This window comes from Protopterus annectens, chromosome 5.part1 (genome assembly GCF_019279795.1).
Source record: "Protopterus annectens isolate FY-2018-M chromosome 5.part1, PAN1.0, whole genome shotgun sequence".
NCBI lineage: Eukaryota > Metazoa > Chordata > Ceratodontiformes > Protopteridae > Protopterus > Protopterus annectens.
Window position 1 is genome coordinate 443,128,043 of NC_056736.1, and position 18,439 is coordinate 443,146,481.

Here is an 18,439-nt window from a genome sequence, read left to right on the forward strand (position 1 = left end):
GCTAACACAGAAGGTCTTTGGCTAACAAAGTTTGCAGATGACTGCAAACTATGAGCCATAATCGAAACTCCTAATGATGTGGACAAACTACAAAAGGGCCTCACTGAGACAGATACCTGGTGTCAAAGCCACGGCCTGAAGCTCAATGCCAAAAAGTGTATTGTCATCCCCTTTGGTATAAACTCTGTACCCATGAACTACCACATAGCGGGTAGTCTACTTAATGCCGAAAATGTGATAAGAGACCTTGGGACACAGGTGGACAGTAGTCTCTCCTTTGATAATCACATCACCACAGTGGTCAGGAAATCTTCTACGTGGCTCATCTCATCACAAAAGGATTCTCATCCAGAAAAAAAGAGGTCATTGTTCCTCTCTACTCATCACTCATTAGACCCATTATAGAGTACAAAGCCCCTTTTGGTATGTACCTCTCACAAGACATCTACAACAACTGGAAAGACCACAGAAATACCTCACAAAGAGGATTACTGGCCTCAAACAAATGCCCTATGCAGACCATCTCAAAAAACTACAGCTTTACTCCATCGCATATCGCCTACTCAGGGGCGATCTCTGCCTAACATACAAAGCTATGTCAAACCCAGAGCTGTTGGACATGCTCCACTTAAAGAAATCCCAATCCCTCCGAGCTACACGCTCTAGGGACTTAAACCTTGTCACTACAATAAACAGAACATAATGGAGGGATAGATTCTTGTCCCAGAGACTTCCCATACTCTGGAACAGACTACCTATCTATGTCAAACAGAGCTCCTCATTAGCACTCTTCAAGAAAAATCTTGATGATTGGATGGGGAATGGGAAATTCACTCCAGGGATCACTTCTGTGGCTCTGCTCGACAGGGGCACAGGAAAATAATTTTCTTGGGTGGTGAAAGCCAGGGTACATTTTTTGGCTAGGCTTATATAGGCCCTAGGGCCAATAGCCTAGTACCTACCTATGAACTAGCAAAAACAGTTCTACCTCAGCATGAACAATATCAAATAATTTATTAAAAGTACAGCACTTACTTAACATGGACATGTTTGAATATCTAGATTACTACATATAACTGTTTGCATCTAAAAAGAGTGATCAGACATTTTACCTTTCCAGTCTAACAGTCTAATACTTACGTGGCATAACAGAGAGAGTTACATTACATGCAGCTGAACGGATTTTGTTCTTTGCAGTGCAGATGAAGAAACCAGATGTCTCCATTGATATATTTTTGAGTGACAGAACTCCTCCCTCTATATTAATAAGAAACAGAAAATTAGTATACCTTATTGCATTACATTAGCAACATACTTTAACATAAAAATTCATTTTGGAGCTATTTCAAAGACAGAGCTTGGAGGCCATTTCAATGTTTAATTTATTCTGTTTTAGCATATTTACCAGGGTAGTGCACTGATCAAAACTGACCTATTGTAGGCACATCATTGGTGAAAATAAATCAGTGTATACAAAGCAACAGAAGAAATACAGACTATGCAATCACTAACACACCATTTGCATTTTCATGAGAACATGATTAAGTATTATAATTCTGTTATTTTGTTTAAGTGTAAAAATTAAATAAATGACTTTGTTCCCTCAAGAAAATTTGCTGGAAACATCAAAACTAGATCAGTCACCAATCTGGCTGCCCACTGGCAACACTAATGTAGATTCAGATGTAATAGTTCCTAATACATTTTAATGGTTTAAAATGTTTTCCAGCTTTGACCATCATTCTTACATCCTCCGTGATAATCCATAAGAAATAAAGCCATGGCAGTAAATTAAAAAAAAAAAACAAAAAAAGAGTATTAGGCTATTGTGTCTCTCACACACACACACACACACACACACACACACACATACACACAGCAGGAAATGAATGTATAATACAAAACACTTTTGAGCAGATAGACTTTAATGAACTTCAGACCACAAGCAAATAGCTAACCCAAATAAAAAACTCCTGTCTCACCAAACAGCATCTCTGGCTCCCTAGTCAGCCTCCACTGATGGATTAAATGTACGTTGGGCCCTGGGTGGTTTTCAAAATATATACCCCCTATACACGTTTTTTATTTTATTTTATTTTTTAGGACCAGGCATACATATATGTGTTCTATTGAAAATATATTCCTAATTGTTTTAAATGTACACTTAACTATGAGATTGCTTTAAATTATATTTGTTGAATAAAGCAAATTTTGTTTGAGTGAGTTTTAAATAAACAGCATTGAGGATTTTTCCACCAAGTGAAACAAAAATTACTAACACATAAAATTATACATTTCAGTCATTACAACCACAGAAGGACGCTAAAACTGCTGCAATTATAATCCACCAGAATCCATTCTTATTAATTGCAACCACTTTGACTGTGTATACCTCATACCCCTGACTGAGGCAAAAATGGCCTTAGTAAAGCATTTCAAATTGCTATACAGAAATATACACTAGTCCTGCAAAGCCAGACTAATAAATTTTTAACTTGATCATGATAGCCAGGTTAGCCATTTTCTTCAACAAAAGACAGCTCTGCATCCAAGAAGTATAGCTGGTTCTACTATAAAACACTGATTTCCTGAATGCTACCAAGCTGAAAGGATGAAAAAAAATGTCTGAAACATAAAATGATGAAAAATCAGAATTAAACATTTTTTTTTGCAGGAGGCAAGTCTCCCTACATGGCTCTTCTACACGATCTTTTGGGGAAAGTCCATGCAGAAACAAAAGATCAATAACATAACACTAAACAACTTTTTCTCAATAGGAAATCAGTGCTGGTGTGATTTCTAATTGTGGGTTGGCAATGATTCAGTTTTTAGGGAGATTGTCTCCCTTCTTTGAGTTGATGTGACTGTGAAGCTGGTGTATATGAGTTTGAGGTGTCTGGGGGGGCTCGGAGCTTGCCCTCTGAAAAAATAAGAAAAAAAAAGGATTTTTTTTCCCTTTATGGATTTTGAGCATTGCTTTTGTACTTTTGGAACACTTCTTTTGAAGAAGTGGCATTTCATAGTAGAACCCTGCCTGTACCCACCCCATCATTGTGTGGGGGGGCAAGCCACAAACACCCTGTGAACTTACATATACCAATAGGCACACCAACTAGAAGGGAGAAATCTCCCAAAACAAGTGAATCTTTGCCAGTGCACACTTAGAAACTGCACTGGTAATGATTTGTGCTACTGGCACTTCAGGAATTTCACCTAAAGCACATGTAGGGGAGCGATTATAGCCACATTGTTGACTGTGTTTATCTTGTATGCAACAGAAAAAATATTTTCCACAGTAACACGTTTCAGATTTGTTTCATACAAACATACAGTAAAGTATTACAGCTTAATTCACACAAATGCACACTAGTACTGCAAAGCCAGATGACTGTATAAGTTAAGCAGATGACAAAAGGAAAGGTTACTTTCATCCATGGACAGCCCCTACACAACAGTTACAAACCCTTTGTTAACTACATACACTTCACTCAGATGTCTGATTTGATTTGCACCTGGGACTATTTGAAAATATAATGGGCACAGCAATGTATTTCAGGTTTGTTTCATACAAGTACACAGAAGAAACAGTTAAGTATTAAAGTTTATTTCTCCAAAAATGCACATTAATCCTTCAAAGCCAGATTAAAGACAGTTTAAATGAGCAGATGACAAAGGGTAAGTTACATTCATCCAAAGTCAACCCACAACATCCACTCAGCAGTTATAGCCACCTTGCTAATGGAATACACAACAGACATCTGATTGTGAAAGTGATTGTCACAGTAATGTATTTCATGTTTGTTTCACACACACATTAGTCATCACAGACACAATGAAATATTCCAATGTAACCTCATATAAATGTTCACTAGTTCTAGAAATCCAGACTAATGATAATTTAAATTGTTCATCCACAGTCGGCCTTCAACCTCAACAAACAGTAATATAGCCAGTTTGTTGACTGTATACACCTCAGTCATCTGATTGTGGTAAAAAATAAAACAATACATTTATTTCGATGTTTTACACAAAGAATAAGTAACAGCAAAATAAAAGTCTGGTATAAAACAATGGGGATGACAAAGACCACAAATCAGGAGCAATTCTTAAATATAATTAATTCCCTTAAAAGGTCAATAGTACATGTGTTGCATCAAGATGAATTTTCTGAACAGCAAGAAGTATGAAACTGTCTAGCATCATTACTGGAATGTAACACTGCGTGATTTATCAGTAAAATCACAACTTTTATCTGGGACAGAGCAGAAGTATGAGGCAAAATCAAGGATTTTTCTGCAAAATGAGACACAGTTGAAAGGTATGATGCCAAATTGCTTCATAGAATATCAAATTAGCTCTGCAAAGCTAGAATATAAATCAAAAGATTGCAGTCAGTCAGTTTCATACACAGACAGAGACTTTACCCAGTACTTATAACTAATTTGGCAATTATACAACAGGTTTTACATCAACATGCATTTTCTGAACTATAAGTATGAAACTGTAGCATTATCTGAGTAATGTCAATCCTCAGTGAATAACCAGAAACTCAAACATTTTATGAGGGGCAAAACACAAATATGAAGTACATCAGATATAGTGGAGAGGCATGATATTAACTTGCTTCACAAAAATCACAATAGTCTTGCTAAGTCAAAATAATGATTAAATGATAACAGTTAATCATTTTCATATACAGACAGCCCCTGTACCTTGCAACTATAGCTACTTTGTTAAATGAACAGGTTTTGCATAAACAGGCATTTCTGTATAACAAATGTGAAACTTTTAATATCTGGCACAGACTGACTTTAATCCAGAGTCTCAAAACATTTTTGGAGAGACAGGACAGATAAAAAATATGAGGTAAAAATCAGAGTCAGTTCACAAGTATATCTGTTTACTTCAAAAAATTCACACAAGTCCTGTATTGTTAGAATAAAGACAAAATGGCAACAGTGATTTTTATGGACTTATATTACTTCATTGAGTTATCGGAAACTCAAAATTCATATGGTTGAGACTATATGATCAAGTTTTTGGAAACTTCAAAAAAAATGTACATTTTTGCAGATGGCAAGCCCCCCGCTCCCCTCATGTGGGGTGTTGTGCCCCCACACCCCCTGCAAATTTTGCATATAGTAACTCCAAGACTGCACCACTGTGACCTTCATAGAACTGCATCAAAGTGGACTTTACCTTTTTCCCCCTGTAGTATGATCTTGTAGTTGGTATATATAATTTGCAAGCAGTGTGGAGAGCACGGGGGGGGGGGGGGGCTTGTCCCCTGCAGAAACATACATCTTTTTTTTTTTTTTTTTTTTGTGTATTTCAAGTTTTTGGAAACTTGATTATATGGTCTTGACAAAAAAGAAAATGGATAAAAAAGAAAAAAAAGTCACACCGAACAATTGGCTTCTGCTGAAGTTCTGAGAAATAGATATGTGGTCCTGACATTGAAAGTGCAAAACAATGAATATGCAAAGTCCAAGAATGCAACATCTTACAACATATCCTGAAATCCAAAGCAGAGCAATCTCAAATTTAGTGTATATAAAATATATGCACGTTATTTGAAATGTCATACTGAAGCACTTCCTCCTAGAGCATTTGCCATGCTATGGGCAATTTTTCTTTAAACAGGGCCTGCTTGGGACATTTAAATAAATAATTGTAGAAAAGTGCCCCTGGAAGAATTGTGCCACAGGAATTCCTCTAGCTGGCATATGCTTAAAGGACTAGTACTTGTCCTGGTAGAAAACTTTACAAATGCTTAGACATTATACAAGTCCAACACAATCAAAATCAAAATCATAACTTGAAAGCTCTATGTTTTAGCTCAGTTGTGATAGACAGAGCTTCATTTAAGCCAGGTGGACTTGTGGCATCTAGGCGTAACTTCCAGACCATCCCTATTATATATATACATATATATATCATGGAGTATGTGCAAAGGTTACATTATAGCATTTTGTTCTTTTCATGTCTGACTACATCATTCGAAGATCATACATTTGATTTGCACCTGGGACTATTTGACAAAATTAATCAAAGCAGGCAATAATAAAGGTGTCATATACATTTAATGTTGTTGTGTCTTTCGGCTTTTCCCGGTTAGGGGTCGCCACAGCAGAACTCTGGTCTGCTAATGATTGGTAGTTGATTTTTACGTGCCGAGTTACCAGCCCTGATGCACAACCTTCAACGAAGGTACGCCCATTCACGCATGTCTCCACGCAGAAGATGCTCTAGCTGAGAATCGCACCGGACAGCATCTTACTGTGAGGCGACAATGATACCGCAACACCACCACCGCTGTCATATACATTTAATATATTACTTAAATGATATAGATATAGCTGAAGAAAACGAGTATGCCCAACATTTAACGGTTGTCAAGGACAACTGTAAAATTATGAGAACATGTAATAATTCTTTGCAAACAAATCTGCTGCAATTTAGTAAATGCTTTAAAATAACACAAACTCAAAATATGTGACAAAATTAAGCTGCTGCTACTGAATACATATTTTAATGACTGTTTGCTTAACAAATAGGATTTTACTTCTGATTTGGTACGTGAAGTAGAAATAAATGTCAAATTCAGATAAATCTCATCTTTGCCTTACTTCAGAGAAGCTGGTATAGGCCAGTGGTTTAATGAGTTTCCTGGGTACAATGTTGTAAACTTCTGCTGGTAAATGGTCAAGTTGCTATGCAGTTACACTCCAATTGCCATGACAGAGGCTTCCAATCCAACATCAGCACATACCAGATGGCTCCCAGTTACCTACAGAGCTGAAGTACTCCTAGGATTTCTTCTTTTCAAGTACTTCAACCAGGTGCCTTACTGCCCTTTGCTGCCAAACTTCATAATAAAACTACCCCATCAACTCCCACAACTTCATCCAGCTAACTCGCTCCTAATCTCCCAAATCAAACTTTGGCCACTTCTTCTCCACTTTTGTACCCAAACTCTGATGATCCCTCCAACCTCACCTACAAGAAATTTCTTTCACCACTTTTAGAGAACAACTCAAAAGACACCTCCATTGATAATCTGACTGCAAGTGCCTTTCCAGTGGACACATCACCTAACTCATCCATTACACTTCCACCCTTTGTCTCACCTGTTGCTTACTTCCCATATTCACAACTAAAATTAATCATGTTTGTTTCCCCCCTCTGTTAATAATATTTTCTAATTGTTTCATTTGTCTGTTGGACTTTGTATCTTCTGTGATTAATCTGTGTTTAAGATTTAGTCCAGTTTTATTTTTTTATTAATTTCTTCATCTGGGCTGAGTCTGTAAACAGTGTATTGTGATCAATGTACTAGCCCGTTAAACAAAAATAAATAAAAGAAATTTACAGAATATTCATATACACAACTATAACATATTTGTGATTAATCTGTGTTTAAGATTCTGTCCAGTTTTATTTTTTTATTAATTTCTTCATCTGGGCTGAGTCTGTAAACAGTGTATTGTGATCAATGTACTAGCCCGTTAAACAAAAATAAATAAAAGAAATTTACAGAATATTCATATACACAACTATAACATATTATTAATTATCTTCAAACTGTTGCGGCCAGAAGTGTAGAAGTCACAGACAAGTGTACATTGTTAAAGGTATATGTTTCCATCCTGCTTTTTAAACATTTGAACCTTCAAGTGTGCATTATAAATCTGCACAAATGAAATGCACAACAAACATATGTATACTTAGTGCCATGAGACAATAGCATCTGCCTTCCATGTTGGGTCACTATGAAGCCTGAGGACAGTGCTTTCAGTACTGATTTTCTAATTTTATACAACCAGGCTAGTTTAAATGCAATGCTTAGTATAGCTATTTCTATCAATATTAATGCACTTCAACATATTCAAGTTAATTCATACTCTTTAATGCTGTATGGGAGATTCTTTTTTAAATGCTGTATCTTATGTATCAGAGAACAAGAGGGGGCAGTCACCTACTACTAATCACCCTCCTTCTCCTCCTAACTTCCCGATACATGATTCCTGTCTCCAACCTGCAACTGCCTTATATGTAATACACTCACACACTGTTGCTGTGTAACAATTACCATCACAGACCAAATGTATTTGTTGCTGATTTTTTTTTTTTTTACTTGTACCTAATGAACTGCTGCTTAATTAATCTGTTGTACATAAGTTTTGTTCTTTACTTTAATCCTGTAAGTTTTTGTATTCTTACTGGATTTTACTTCAGTTCTGTAAATTTTTTTGCATAATTGTACGGTGGAGCTTTTCTTCCTGAGCTTCTGCTGAAAAAGGGCACTAGCCCAGTTGGACTATCCCGGTCAACAAATGTCAAATAAATAAACAAAATTATAAATAATATTAGCACATCATGTAGATACTACCAGTTGTCAACTAAAAGTCAACTAAAAGTCACTTGTATTCCAATGACAAGTATGATTTACATTTGTCCACAATACCATTGGCTGACACCTGACTTCTGGTGCACTGAAGTCTTTTCAGTCTGCATCTTTTTCACAACTTAGGACAAAATGAAGGAGAGAAAAAAGGAACCATGCCAGGTTCAAATGTATTTTTGTTAATTATATGTTGTATAATAACTTCTCTATTACATACAATAAACAATTTTTATTGCAGAATCAAATTCACATGGCTTGGTTTCCTTCTAAATTATGTTTGCACTGAGCTGAACTGAGGTGGGCTACTAGCCACAACTCTGAGCTGAGATACCAGATGACTAGAGGCGTCTGAGCTTCCAAAAACCATAAGTTGCCATTTTTTTTTGCTTATCTATACTATTTACTGCACCTTTTTATTGCCACTGCCTACTTTTATACTGTACTTTTTTACTGTGTCCTAAACTACACTGTCATACTGCATTTGCCTGCTACACTGTGCCTGTAAAATCAAATTGTATTGCTGTTTTCACTGTTTCGCAAGCTTTCTTGTTGTTTCCATTGTTTGCTAAGTATTTACTGGTATTTTTTGACTGTTTTAAAGCTACTTGTTCTGCCTGCTCTGGATTTTCCACCAAGCAGTACTTAATTAACTAATCTGTTAACTGTTTAAATCATTCTTTAGAGCATCCTGGCTGATTTTCTGCTGTTTTAAATGTTTTCTCAGTGTCTCACTACTATTTCTCTGCTGTGTTAAATATTCTCTAGTGTCTCCCACTGAAACTAGGGTATATAGTAGCCGTAGCATAGTCCAGATCCAGGCCTGCTGCTTCTGGGACCATTTGTAGTGGTCCATTTGTTCTGTGCACGTTTTCCAGGCCATCTTGGATCGGAAGGGGTCTAGCTGCATTTTTGTGAGAGAATTGTGTTTGATTGGCACCTGACTAGTAAAGGACACCTATCTAGGGCTTGGAATAAGCATCCTCATTGGTCCTTTTGAATTTTAGTTTTTTTTTTTTCAAGTTTTAGCTTCTAGTATTTAGGGCCTGCATCTGAGCAGGTTTCTGCATGTTTGCGCATCATGCACTGCTGCGCAATTGTGTGCCAAAGCCTGACAGTTAAATTCAACAATTTTTCCCTTAATACCTAGGCAGAAATATCCATTTGTCAAACTCCTCCATAATAATTTCTGAAAAGCCACCCCTAGTGACAACGAGCTTCAACTTAGAATTATGGACATTTGGCTTACCCTTGTTTATCCTGCCAACCTTGTTGACTTTGGTCTCGAGGTAGTGTAGCAATTACCTCATGTACACAGACAACCCTCTACAAATAACACAGTCTAGTACAGCGTGCGAGAGATGTGCTTACACCAAGACTCTAGAATCCATGCTCTCTCTCACTCAAAACAGTAACACTGAGAATTTATCAACTCACCCACCACTACATATTCACATAGTACCACTACTCATACAACAAGTCTGTTACAGCTAACACAGTCTCCACAGCACCCATGACACACAGCAACATCAGTGTCTCGTCCACCAACCCCGTAAGGCATAACACTCAAAAACCAAGTTTTCTTGTCAGTGGAGACTCAATAGTGAGATGCACAGATGTCCCAGTCACCAGGTTGTACAAGGAGAAAGTCATGGTCAGCTGCGTGTCCGGTGTCAGGATTCACCAAATCATGCATACACTCAGGTCTCTCAGCAACAAGTACCGTTATGACTCTGTCATCTTTCATGTTTGTGTGAATGACCCAAGACATACCTCCCTGGACTATATGAAGAGAGAACATGGTTGAGCTCTCAGAATATGTGTCCCAGGGAGGTATGTCCTTAGCCTTGAGCAGCATACTACCCTCACCTAGAATTATGCCACAGTATAAACAAAAAATGGTCAGTTTCAATAACTTACTTCGTTTTTGGTGTTATTCCAAAGGGGATCCAGTTCCTGTCTGCCTGGGAAGCCATGGTCAACACACCTTGCTGGTTTGCCAGAGACAATTTGCATCTAGCACCCCTAGGCTTTTTGGCTGCTAGCAAAGGCTCATGCCTACCCTATAGTGCCTTTTTTAGGTAAGGTCTCGAAAACAATATTACCAACATGAAACAAAATAAGGGTCACGCTGCTAAATGCTCAGAGCTTAAACCAAAAACTGCACTCCCTAAAAGCACTTCTATCACTAGAAGAAATAGATGTCTGTGCAGTCACAGAAGCCTGGTTTAAGGTCTCGGAGAGTACCCCAGAATGCAAAAGGAATGTGTGATAACCAAAGGAGGTGGTGTTTCAATCTATATTAGAGATAAATTTACTTCACGTCTAGTTAGACTGGATAACTCCATGGAGTTACTCCAGGTCCAGGTTACATGGGCAGGACCCCCATTCACATCCTAGCTAGTTATACACCCATGAAGCCTACCTAACCAAACTTAAGACAATCAAAATTTTACCAAACACACTGGTTATGGGGGATTTCAATTATCCCACCAAAAACTGGGAAACCTACTCTAGCCCTGACTCGCTAGCACAAAAATTCCTTGACTTTGTGAATTCAAATACCCTGGAGAAAATTTGTCCATACCCCATCAAGAGGAAGAAACATTCTAGATCTGGTCTTTACCAACACGTCAAACAGGTGGACTGCTGTAGCGGTTGGACCCTCATTAGTTAAAACTGACCACAAGTCAGTCACCTTCAAACTGACCCTAACACCAGAACTCACAAAGGGTGAAATCAGACTAAAAACTTCACCAAGCCAAACTATACCCTCCTAGGTGAAGGTATAAATGCATTCCAAGCCCCACCCCAAGCTGAAAGTGGTAACTACACTGAAGCCTACACTAATGCCCTGTGTAATCACTTGCATAAGTGTATCAATTCGGCTGCATCAGATACAATCAAAGCTATGGCCCCAAGTAAAATCAAGCTTCCAGCATCAACAACCTCTACAACAAATGCAAAAAGTTGCTGTCCAAAAAAACAAAGACAAGGACCCAACAATGGAAAATCACCCTCCTCAGCCTTCTCAGCCATAACAGGCAAATAAGACAACTTGTCAAATCACCCAAGAGTTGACAGAAACCTAACAAGTACTGCCAAGGACAACCAAAAGGCCGTTTACAGCTATATACAAAATCAAAAGGGTAGGACCCAAGCATGTGCAGAACTGGTGGCCAATGGTTTGACACACACTGACCTCACAGAGATAGTGAACCTGCTAGCAGATAGGTCTGGCAAAAATTTTACTCCCTTATCACTTCCTAATTTACAACAAACCCTATCCCCCCATCTTGCATATCTGAAGAGCAGGTACTCAAAGTCCTGTGCAAGGCAAAGAACATGGCCTCTATGAGACCAGATGACATCCCAGGTTGTCTTCTAAACAGGTTAAAACTAAACAGCATCACCACTAAGTACCCTTTTCAATCATAGCCTAACCACAGGGTTTGTTCCTGTGGAATGGAGAACAGCTACAGTTAGTCCCCTGCACAAGGGTTGCTAGGGAATTAGACCTATAAGCCTGACCAGCCTCATCTGTAAGACCATGGAACATATCATTATTGACCTCATAAATAAAGACACAGGTGACCTCCAAACCCTGTACCCTACCCAATTCACCTTCGTGAAGGGCAGATACTGCCTGTTAAATCTGGTAGATTTCTTTAAAAGTGAAACTAAGGCCATTGATTAGGGCAAATCTGTCCACACAGTATACCTCGACTTGGCAAAGGCTTTCGATACAATCCCACATTGAGGCATTACTGATAAACTTAGCAAACTGAATGTAAACCCCTTTGTTGTAAGATGGGCTGCCAACTGGCTCATAAACTGGACACACATTGCCAAAGTGGGTGACTCCACATCAACCAGCAGACCCTTTATCAATGGGGTGCCACAGGAGTCAGTGTTGGGCTCCCTACTGTTTGGTATATACTTCTCAGAAGTTCAGGTCAAAACTAAAGGGCTGTGGCTGACAACGTTTGCAGATGACTGCAAACTAGGTAAATCATTGAATCTCCAACTGATGACAGTATACTCTAGGATGGTCTCTCACAAACCAATGACTGGTGTATTAGTCACTGTCTCAAACTGAATGCAAAGAAATACATCATCGGCACAAACAATGTCCATTCTCAGTATCAAATCAATAACAATACCTTAAGTACCCATGAAGTGGTGATAAGGGACCATGCTTGGGACCTGGGATCACAGGTTGACCGTGACCCTAACTTTGATGACCATGTGTCTACAGTTGTAAGGAAAGCTTTCCACATAGCTCACTTGATTAGTAAAGGCATCGCCTTGAGAGCAAATGTTATAACCCACTCGGCACTTGTCCATAATTTAGTACAACCACACATTTGGTACATGCCATACTAAGCATCAGAGACCTCAGAGGTTTCGAACAAAGATGATCAAGGGCATCCATCATGCACCTTACACTGAGTGACTAAAATCATGTCATTATACCCTGTATTATATAGACTTCTTAAGAGAGACTTGTGCCTGGGCTACACAGCAACCCAAGACCCAAATCTAAGGAACTTACTGCATATCTGCAAATCAAATGCGTCTAGAGCTCCCTGTTCCAGGGGCTTAAATATGGCCTATGACTTAAATATGACATGCTGGAGGGACAGCTTTATCTCTGAGTGACTGCCGTGTCTTTGGAACAGGCTACCAATTCATGTGAAACAGAGTACCTCTATGACACTGTTCAAGAGGAACCTGGATGAGTGGATGGGGCACCATAAATTCTTACCGGGGATAGCGCCCACAGCCTTCCTGGACATGGGCAGTCATCACTAAATGCAATCTTGGGTATTGACTAGTACCTCTATGGTATTACATTGGGTTGAAATGGCTAGGCTTAAAATGACCTCTGGGTCGATAGCCTAGTAATCTCCTACGATCCTCTATGACTGTACTGTGTCAAATAATATTTTCAGAATTTCTGTGTTACATGATATCTGAGTTAATAGATGTTACTTGTGCACTCTGCAGTTAAAAAAGAAAGTCAAGTGTACTATTTTTCTGCATACATTTCCATCAACTATATACTGACCATGTTTTCAGTCTTTGTAACAATTCTGATTCCAACCCAGACTTTTTTTTTTCACTCAAATAGTTTTTATTTTTTAAACATATAGCATAATGAAAATGTGTTTACATTTTAACGAATAAATTACCTAACTATATACAATATATTCATTAAGCCTAACAGTAGTAGATTAAGATAACAACATATCTAAATTATACAAATCAAAATGCATTGAGTATATGTTATCAGGAAGAGACTGATTCCAGTTGTAAGGTATCAATTAAAGTCAAAACATTCCTCCATGGATTGTTAGCTAATGGTTTAGGATAGGTTCTTGTTCTTTGATTTTGATCTCAATTACTGCAGATTTCTTCAATAAACATAGAAGATCCTCCATGCTGGGTGTTGTGTTGGAATTCCATTTCCTTGTTATACATTTCCTAGCTATTGCTAGTATAGTCCATAGTAAATACAGATCTATTTCCTTCAAATTAAGACTTTTAATTACATTAATAAAATTAAAGGTTTGGTCAATACAAATGAGTCTGTGTATATTGCTTGTAAAATGTATTAATCCCATTCCAATATGTTTTAATCGTGGTACAATCATAAAAATATGAGACCAGTCTGGGTTGGTTGATTAACATCTCCAGCATAATGCATTACTAGAAGAGTTATTTTTGAAATTTTATCAGGAGTTAAAAAGAATCTATGTACAGTAGATATTTCCAATTAAATATTCTCCAATATTGTGAGTAGGATGTTAGCGTAGCTGAAAGTAAGATATTTGATTTATCTTCTGACAATAAGGGAGACTGAATTCCTTTAGTGATATATTGCCAATAATTTGCTTTAGGGGCTGTTTTACATGCAATTATTACTTTATATAAATATGATAACTGATTCTTTACATTACATTGTTGTAAATGATTTCAAATAACTAAATTATAAATTTGAGTACTTTTTAAAAGATTAATTATTTGTGATTCTACATAGAGCCTTAGAATAGGTTAAAACACTCTGCAATAATAACCAATCATGAGATGTCAATCTGTGAGCGGACAATAAATATTGTACTTCCAAGACTTGTTGATTTTTTATGCAATGGAACCAAAATATTAAATTTCTATGTTCTCAGGTAGTAAAAATCTCTTTGCGCATACTATCAGGAAAATTCCTTGTAATACTGAATGGAATTAAGAATATAAACCAAAGTTTTATGTCCATATTCATATTAATACATTTCCTAAAGACATCAAAACATGGTTTATTAGATTTAATTTGGTAGGTTTTGTTATATTATATTGTACATTTATGCTCAGACAGTACCTTACTCTTTTTTCTTTATCTGAAGTGAAGAGATTTTTGATAAAGTATTTTCATTCATTAATATGATTGAAAGTAACCTTTTCCAATTAGAAGAATAATTAGGATTTACCAGGTCTATTGCAATTTTAAGTATAGAAGCTATTATGTAAGAGTCAATATCTGGAAATTTTAGCCCCCCTTGCTCCCATAGTCTAATATGATGGGAAAATGCTATTTTTTTAGGATACCATAAAAATCTTAACAGGATTGATGTGATTTTTTTAAGAAATCTTCTTTCAGGAAATCATAAAAAGCATGAGCTATATACATTACTTTAAGGAGTAAGACCACTTTTATCAATTGTAATCTATCTTTGAATGTTATAAACATATTATTTCATTTAATTACCAGTGTTTTAATTAGTTCTATAACATTAGTGTAATTGGTATTTAGTATTCCTATCATATTCTCACACAAAACAATCCCCAAATAGTTTAAAGTTGTAACTTGTTTTCCAATAATGTGATTCCCAATTACTTGTACCTTCTTTTTTTATTTAGCAACAACGATTTTGATTTTGGCTTATTAAAGTAAAGACCTGAACTCTTTTGGACATTTCCTGTTAATAAGTCCACTTCATTTAACACTTCTGTAGAGTTAGACAAAGGAAGAAGCATATCATCAGCAAACAACATTTTGGAGCTATATTGATCATGCACATCTATACCTTTTATCTTTAGATTGTTGCGTATTAAGATGGCCAGTATCTCTATAGCTATTGCAAATAAAATGGGTGACATGGGACAACCTTGTTTAGTACCTCTAGTGATCTGAATAGCTTTGGAGGTAAAAGGTCCTATTTTAATGTATGCTAGGTTATTTTCATAAATGTTCTTTATAAGTATAAAGGGGAGAGGAAAATCAAATATATGTAAAATTTTAACTAAACAGTCCCAGTTTCAAGAGTCAAAGGCCTTCTCTATGTCTATACCAATTATCAGTGCTTCCTGATTTTCTCTATTTAGATAATCAATTAGTGTTAGTATCCTTTTGATCTTATCCTGCATGTGTCTGTTATATATGAAACCAGTTTGGTCTTTGTTAATTATTTTTGACAGTGGGATTTTCATTCTATTAAAGAAAATTGACATGAATATTTTATAATCATTGTTCAATAAAGATATTGGTCTGTAAGAATTACAATAAATAGGATCATTGCTTTCCTTTCAAATATGAGTTATTAAAGAATATCTCCATGAGGGGAGAATTATTGTATGTGTTTGGAGTTCAAGAAAGATTTTATGTAAGAGAGGTTATGGAAGTAGGAAACAATTTATATAATTCTGTTATTAAACCATCTATCCCTGGCACCTTATTAGTTTTAGTTTCTTTGATCTTGTCTGTAATTTCTTTGTGTGTGATTGTTTTTTGTAGCTAACTTTAATTTCTCAGAAATTTTCTTAATGTCAGGGGTTATATTTTCTAAATTCAAATATTCAGTTATGTTTATTTCACTTTTATGAGGTTTAGGATAATGGTTTCTAAATGCATCCAGAATATCATCTATATCTGAGACTTTTTTCCCTTTCCTTCATGTAAAATATTAACAATATTATTGGCTTTAGATTGCAATTTAATTTTCATAGATAGATTATGTATGCATTTTAGAGAAGTAGCATAAGAATTTATTTTAATTTTTTCCATGGCTAAATTAGCTTTATGAGATAATATTTCATTATATTTTTTACTTTTTCTATTTTCTTTTTATTCTCCATAGAGTTTAGATTCTTATTGGATTTAAGTAGTAAGAGTTGATTTTGCAATTCCCATAGTTCTGATTCCCATTTTTTTATTTTGTTTTTGAACCAGCTAATGATTTTACTATATATATAGGCTTTTACTGAATTCCAAACCATAACTGAGTTGCTTTCTGGTTTGTAATTTATGTCTAGAAACAAAATGAAGTTCAGAAATTAACCAAGGTTTAAATTCTTTGATTTTTGTAATGTATGAAGGAATCCTGGTATTAATGATTAACAATTTAAATTCCATATGAATTTCTAATATCACAGAGTTAAGATCTAAAAATGGGTATGGCAGTGCTGAGAAATGTAAAATTCTTAAATATAAATCTTGAGAGACATATTTTATCTATTCTGATTTGAGTGCCATATCTGTAATATTGATGTGAATAAAGTATTACATTAGGTCCCATAGTATTATAAACATTCCTTAATTTGAACATCTCAGTCCATTTTTTTAAAGTTTAGCAGTAGATGATAATCATGGGGACTTATTTGTAGTTTCTGTAATATCTGTTAAGGTTGCCTCCTATTATTACCTTTAGAGATATTTGTAATGAGATCTAAGTGTTTCTTAGCTATCCCTACCCCCATACCAGGAACCAATACAAATTTACTAAAGTCCACATTCTATTGTTAGAATGATGTATAACAATAGCTATAAGTCCATCCTTATCTGCATATTTATAAATAACATCTGGATTTATTGAATTATTTTTCTGTAAAATTATTACTCCTCTGGTCTTTGATTTAAAGGCAAAATAGATTAATGTTGTATATTTATTAGGGTCCCATATAAATTTATCATTGATCTTGAAATTAATTTCTTGTAGAAAAACTACTTGAGCTCTGTTTAGCTTTAGATACCTTAATAAACTGGATCTCTTATTTGGGTTATTTAAACCATTAGCATTTAAAGACAAATGTTAGGTCCATATCAGGTTCCTTTTAAAGCAAGAATTTGTTTTCATTTCCTAAGTACATGAATCTCTTCCTGTAGAGTTAACTTTATATTAATTAGCAAATTTCTAAATGTCTTAATCAACAATTTTTTTTTCATGAGAACTGATAGAAAAAGGCTTAAGTCAGGCTTTTTAGAACTGAAAATAATTTGTATAATAACAAGCTAACAGAACTTAGATTAATATAAAATTTAACCCATACTAAACATGGAATGAAAAACATTCCTAGTCTGACAAAAATAAATCTGTTAGACTAACCATCCTAACTTCCTTTCCTATTCTTTTCGATCTCCATAAGAACATGAATATTAAGGAGCATAGTCATAGATTAAATTATCTGTTAAAATTACTAATCATCTTATCAGGCTTTTAATTTCTTTTATTAGCTATCAATTATATCACAATAGGCAGATATATCAATACAAAACTAATAAAGTGACTAACCACCTATTTGTCTCAAATACATCAAACAATAAAAGTTGTAGTAATTTAATGTTCAAGAAGAAAGATGTTGCTTGACTACAGACTTGTTCTCTATACTTATATTGTTCAATTAACCTATACACTTAATATTTCTGATGTTTAAGAGAGTATGTGACTGATTGGTGGGTAATTAAATATGAATCTAAATTAGAGTTGCATATGATTCTAGTCTAACACAGTGTATTTAACAAATCAAATTAGTGATGGTTCCCCTTTTCTTTATAGATTGATTATAAGCATATCTAATTTCCCAGAGGAAGGATATGAATATGTTTGCATATTACAAATGCTGGTAGTGATCCAACATCCTTATTTATTGGAATTGTATGACAGTAACAGAGTTGGGGAGAATCCTTTATCCTTAAAAATGTCCTTTTCTTCTTTCTCTTGCCTTCCTTCCACACTCATAAGATTATTGAAGTAGGCTATAATA

The 18,439-nt window shown here is 35.7% G+C and overlaps 1 protein-coding gene across 3 annotated transcripts in view; it reads right to left on the reverse strand.

The window, feature by feature from the left end:
* Positions 1-18,439, reverse strand: part of GPA33 (glycoprotein A33) — a 652,415-nt gene that overhangs the window by 140,450 nt on the left and 493,526 nt on the right. For all 3 annotated transcript variants that reach the window (XM_044073096.1, XM_044073097.1, XM_044073095.1), the window contains exon 5: positions 1,141-1,257. In XM_044073096.1, the coding sequence (XP_043929031.1) occupies positions 1,141-1,257 (117 nt within the window). The remainder of the gene's footprint in view (positions 1-1,140; positions 1,258-18,439) is intronic.